General features: G+C 42.4%; 1 protein-coding gene across 1 annotated transcript; it reads right to left on the reverse strand.

Moving 5' to 3' along the window:
• Positions 1 to 1,329: 1,329 nt before the first annotated feature.
• On the reverse strand, positions 1,330 to 2,265 carry LOC121198698 (olfactory receptor 11H2-like). The gene has a single exon (XM_041062992.1). The coding sequence runs from the start codon at positions 2,263 to 2,265 to the stop codon at positions 1,330 to 1,332; it is 936 nt and encodes a 311-aa protein (XP_040918926.1).
• Positions 2,266 to 6,364: the final 4,099 nt, after the last annotated feature.

Below are 6,364 nucleotides of genomic sequence, written 5' to 3' on the forward strand. Positions count from 1 at the left end.
CCATTTCATTGGTTATGGTTATATATTGGTATCTGGCATTGGTGAGGAAGATGCTCAGATGCTTGTACGGTCACTTCTTTATCCTAGCCTGTGGGCCTGCTCAGTATCTTCCTCCATCACCTTTGACTGCTGGGACGGCTTACAATCCACTGTGACTCTGGCGGTCAAGCAACATCGAATGGGATGTTATGAGCCCTCTGGTAGTCACTTGAAATACCCATTTTGTGTCATGTTCAGACGTCAATTAGCTCATTTAAATTGTACAGGTGGTATGCTTTACACAGACTTGAATACACAGACAAAAACACAGTCAACACACAGAGAGCCAAAAGCCACTGCACTTTTGCACGCCGCCATCATTGTTTGCTGTTAACACTACAGGACCCAGCAGTTCTCCAGGCTCTGGTCAGTGATGTTTTGAGAGACCTCCTCAACCATTTTGTAATTGTCCATCTGGAAGATATGCTCATCGTTTGCAGTAAAATGACTGAACATCTCTCCCATGTCGTCCAGGTCCTACAGTGGCTGAGAAGTGTGAGTTCCATGAGACAGTCAGTGTCCTGGACTATATGATTAAGGTGAAGACCGACACAGAAAACATCAAAGCTGTGGCAGACTGGCTAACGTCAACAAGCCACAAAGAACTTAAGAGGTATCTGGGCTTTGTTAATGTCTATATAAGTCAATCAACAACTTTGGGCACACAGCACTGCTGAAAATAAGTTCAGCATGGTTGCGACCCCCATTTTGTGGTCTGTGTGTGTCTTAAAATGAAACAGTATGTCTCCCATGTTTGTTTCAGAACTGGAGCATGGATCTGCAGCAGTCTCTTACCGTTCCTAATAACAAGCGTGAACTGCTTGAAAGTCTCTTTCCAATCTTCAAGTTGATGGGAAAAAACTAAAATGTCTGTAGATTGATTAAGGTCCTATGCATTGTTTTTGTATGTTAACCCACCCACACCCATCTAACCATGATTCATGTGGCTGAAACATTTCAACAGTACATCCCAGTATCACATCTCTATAGTCCAGTTTATCCAGGTTAATAACCCCAAAAACCTCAACGCAAAAGCATAATAAGACAAACCTTGACAGAGAAATCTTCCCTCTTCAGGAAAATGTGATTTCCTATGACTAACAAAAAGAAAAGATACAATTAGTTTCCATGACGAATGCTAAAGAGGATCTTTACACTTTGGAAACAAATCTTTATATCAAATACCTTCCAATGATCAGAACTTTCACATCTCTGCATGATTATTACAGAAAAATGACTGTATATTAGCATCACTAACACCACTGTTACTGTACCATCACTTTGAATAAATTAGATGACTTTGGTTTGACAGAACAAACTCTTCAGGTGTTTAGATATTTCTTTCATGTTTAGTCCATATATAATTGGATTGAAGAGAGGATGATACAGAATCGTCTGTAAAGTCATAATTAAACGTGCAGTTTTTGGAAAATCAGACCCCAGTCGAACTATAATAATATCATATGCGCATAAACAGAAGAAACTGAATAAAACCATCAGGTGAGGTAAACAGGTCTGTGCAGCTTTTTTCCTCACATTTTTACAACTTTGATAAGCTATTACAAGTATCCTAGTATATGTAAAAAGTATGAAGAGCAGAGGGAAAAGTGCAGTGATTATCACAGCAACAACACCCAATATAGTTCGTGCTCTTGAACTCACACAGTGGAGATTGTAAAGTGAGTTGTTGCAGATTATTCCATCTAAAATTAAATGACACAGTTTCACATCAGAACTCAGTATAACTGGAACTGCAGTCTCACAAGCAGGTACAATCCAAGCTAAAGCCAAAAAAATACTGACAGTTGTTTTGTTCATGATAGTTGGATATTGCAGAGGTTTACATATAGACACATACCTGTCATAGGCCATGGCTGACAACAGCAAGAATTCTGAAGCACTTAAGGAGTAACACAGAAAAAACTGAAGGAGACAGGCTGAATATGATATGATCTGTTTTTCTGATAAAAAGTCAATCAACAACTTTGGGCACATAGCACTGCTGAAAACAACAGAGTTCAGCAGCAAAGCTGCAATGAAAATGTACATAGGCTCATGGAGGTTTCTGTGAATCCAGATGAGACTCACAATGGTGCCATTAAAGCAGATTATGAGAATATATGCAGTAAAAACTATCAAGAAATAAAGATATTTGTATCTATCCACTTCTACAAGACCACCAAGAGTTATATATGTGACATTAAATTCATCATCCATTAATGTCATCTAATAGTAAATGTTCAGTCATAGAACAGGCAGACTACATAAAGAGCATACATTATACAAATTCATTAAAAAAAAAAACAATGAAAAGAAACTGAAAAAGAGCTCTCATTTTCCAATAATCACTAACATCCAACCTGTACTGGAGTGTCTTATTCATTCACAGACACCTGACCTCAACATGCACTCGGTGTATGTTTGACTCCAACATTCAGAGACTGAACAGTTAAAGACTGTGGAAAGTTATTATTAGGCTGCTTTAGCCTCCATGGATCTCATTAAACTCTCCACTAAATTAGATTCTAATATGTAAAGAACTTCTTCGAATCCTGGAGGCCTGAAGTCACAGCATTGTTTGACCTCTTTTACTGGACGTTTGCCTCATTATACAAAGTTACACTTTATTACAATAAAGTTCATCACCATGGAAATAATTACTTGTGATAGTTGGACCACAGTTCTTGACAAACATTTAAATGAACATTACCAGTCAAAAGTTTGGACACACCTTCTCATTCATTGGTTTTTCTTTATTTTTATTACTTTCTACGTTGTAGATTGATACTGAAGACATCAAAACTATGAAGGAACACATATGGAATTATGTAGTTAACAAAAAAGTATTAAACCAACCAGAATATGTTTTATATTTTAGATTCTTCAAATTCTTCGATTCTACGGCTGCCGGGCTTCCAAATTTTCTGCACAGACTGCTGCACTGAGCTCTCGGGGAAAACAAAAGGAGGTGGAGGTTGGTGTACAGATGTCACAGCGTTGGAAAAGTCGTGCAGTCCTCACCTAAAGATGCTTTTCATAAACTGCAAACCCTCTTACTCACCGTGGGAGTTCTCCTTGTTTGTTCTGGTCAGTGTTTACATCCCTCCCCAAGCTTGTGTAACACATGTGTTACAACAGCTGGCTGACCAGATAACAGACATGGAGAAAAACTACATGGACTCTCTCATTATCATTTTCGGGGATTTTAACAGCTCAAACCTCATACAGGAGCTTCCAAAATATAGGCAGCACATCAAGTATCCCACCAGAGACAGAAACACAATGGACCATTGCTACACTATCTTAAAGGATGCCTACCGCGCTTCCCCCACGCAGTACTGGGACTCTCTTATCACTGTCTGCTTCATCTCATCCCAACCTTCACTCCAAACCAAGGAGGAGGCCTACAGGAGTGGGGACCAGGCCCTGTTTAAGCAGGCCAGAAACAAACTGACCAAGGAGATTAGAGTATCAAAGAGAAGCTACAGCGAGAGGCTAAAAAACGGTGTCTCAACAAACAACTCCGGGTCAGTTTGGAGAGGTCTACATAACATCACCAAGTACAGGAGACCATCCCTCTACCCTGTGGAAAATCCCAGACTGGCAGAGGAGCTAAACTCCTTCTACTGCAGATCTGATAAAGACCCTTTCACACCTCACGGCCACACAAAGAACCTACCTGCAACTCTCTCCCTACTGACCCAGCTTCCCCCTCCCCTAACGATCCGCAAAGAGTATGTGTGTCGGCTCCTTCAGAGACAAAAGACCAGGAAGGCTCCAGGACCTAATGGAGTGTTGCCCTCCTGCCTGAGAGTCTGCACCCGGATCTTTTACCAATCCATGGAGCTGTGTGAAGTGCCCTCCTGCTTCAAATGCTCCACCATCATCCCAGTTCCCAAGAAGCGCTCTATCACTGGATTTAATGACTACAGACCCGTCGCCCTGATGTCTGTGGTCATGAAAACATTTGAGAAACTAGTGTTGAACCACCTGAAGGACATAGCAGGCCCCCTGCTGGACTCCCTGCAGTTTGACTACCTAGAAGAGACCAAAAGCTCCATCCCTGTCAGAGAAAACGCCCTCCAGTCCAGACACTATTCTACCCTTGTCCTGCAGGGTGGCAGGTCCTGACTTGTGAGACTGAATCAATGCTGAGACAGGCTCAGCAGACTCAATCAGACCCTAACTGTCTCTTTGTGCCTGATTTTGTCTGTTGTCAGGTTCTGAAGTGGGTCCACACCTCCTGCTTTACCTGTTACCCTGGCACAAACATACTTTAGGCCTTCTCAGGAGGCACTTCTGGTCACCCAGTATGGAAGCAAAGACCCAAGACTATGTCAGCACCATCTGTGCCAAAGGAAGGGCCTCTCATGACTTACAAGCTGGTCTATTGCTTTTGTTCCCCATTCTTGGTCATCCCAGGTCACATATAGCCCTGGACTGTCCCCCCTCACAAGGTAACACAGATATTCTCACTGTCTTTGACCACTCCTCTAAAGCAGTGCACTTTGTGGCTCTTCCCAAGTTTCCTTCAGCTAAAGAGACCACTGATCTACTGATCAACCATGTGTTCTGTCTTTATTGCATCCTGGCCGACATCGTGTCTGACCAAGGTCCAAAGTTAATGCCAGGTTTGGAAAGAGTTTTGTCAAGATTTGGGAACAAATGTCTGTCTTCTGGTTTTCATTGCCAGACAAACAGTCAGGCTGAGAAAGGAAACCAAGACATGGAAGTGTCTCTACAACCCACTGACATTTTTGAACTCATTGCAGAATCCGAACCAAAGGCTCATGCGATGGGCCTTGTTTTTGCAGCCTTATAACTTAGATATCCATCACATTAAGGGCAAAGATAATGTCATGGCGGACGCTTTGTATCAGTGTAACTTCAAGTAATATTGTTAAATTGACTTTTGTGTTGTCCATCGTGGTCTCTGTCTCCTTCTTCCCCTTAAATTGCTCCTAGGCGCCAAGGTTGCTGAGGTGGCAGGATGCAGTGGCTATGGAGGTGCCACAAGGTCAAGTTGTGAAATGGTGAGCCATTCAGGGCCAAGGCTGCATTTTGTTTGTGTGTTTGCACACTCACTGGTATTATGATTGATATCACTGGTACTATGTGTTTTCTAATAGTAATACCTTCCTGAGAGAGCTAATGGTCCAGGGTTGAGAGTCCTCGCTAAGGGGGGGAGTGTTACAGCCCTGTGTGTTGGCCTTTCAGGGAGTGTTGCTGCTGTTCTCCTTTGTTTTGTGTGTGCAGGTGATTGCTGGGCGGAGCTGATCTTGCACTCATGCAGCACACCTGAGGTTTATAAGGGCCCCAGCAGGCTTGCCTCGCTCTCTCTCCTCCTGGCCTTCTTAGACAGCAGTTGGGCTCCTTTGTTTGCTGCAGCCATGACTGGGCATTTGCCCTGGACATGGCTAACTGTTGGTGTTTGACTACCTATTCTTCCTTAATAAAAATGGTTAAAATGGTTGAGACTGTGTGGCCTCTCCAAATTGTCACTTTTTCTGAGCCAGTTGTGACATAAGGCCTCTCAGGACTATTTGTCTCCTCTGTTTTGTCTTAGTCACTGTGCTGCTGCAGTGGAGTGTTATACTGTTACATTGTGTATGGCAGTTCTCTTAATGATTCCTAATGTGTGTGTTGTTTTTCCCCCTACCTTGTATCTTGGCCAGAGCGTGGTGACCTACTCCCCTCCTCCTGCCAATTCACCTGCACACCTGTAATCAATCACCTCATCAACTCGACTTCCACTATTCCCTGGTTTCCTGATCTTCTCACCATACTCAGTGTCTCAGCTGACTCCAATCCCAATGAGAATATTCCCCTCAGCCTCTGCTATCTATTCAGTACTGGCTCATGAAGATGTTTTCTCCAGCTCTCACCCACACCATTACTCTAAACAATAAACTTTGCAATTAACAAAACCAAAGTTCATTATGTTTTTGAAATTTGGTTCTGTTATTGGTTCTGTCTCAGTTTCTGAGTTCTACTTTTGCTGTCCCTAATATCAAGCCTGAACCGTGGCCTGAAAGTCTCTTTATAATCTTCAAATTGGTGGGGAAAAAAATCCTGGTTTTACCAAAACACTGCAATGTCTGTATATTGCCTCAAGCCCTGTGCATTGTTGTTGCATGTCAGGCCACCCACTCCCATCTAATCATGATTCATGTGGCTGAAACATTTCAACAGTATAGACCAGTATCACATCTCTTAAACCCAGTATCACAAATGTTGTCAAAAGACAACATCTATCTCTCCACTCCAGCCTTTTCAACAAAACAAAGTAAAAAAAACCAACAACCGTAACACATTAGAAATATAA

Source organism: Toxotes jaculatrix, chromosome 2, assembly GCF_017976425.1.
Source record: "Toxotes jaculatrix isolate fToxJac2 chromosome 2, fToxJac2.pri, whole genome shotgun sequence".
NCBI classification, from domain to species: domain Eukaryota; kingdom Metazoa; phylum Chordata; class Actinopteri; family Toxotidae; genus Toxotes; species Toxotes jaculatrix.

Bases quoted from the DNA above. Each gene is read 5' to 3' on its own strand.
- LOC121198698 (XM_041062992.1), bottom strand. From the start codon at position 2,265: ATGACATTAATGGATGATGAATTTAATGTCACATATATAACTCTTGGT.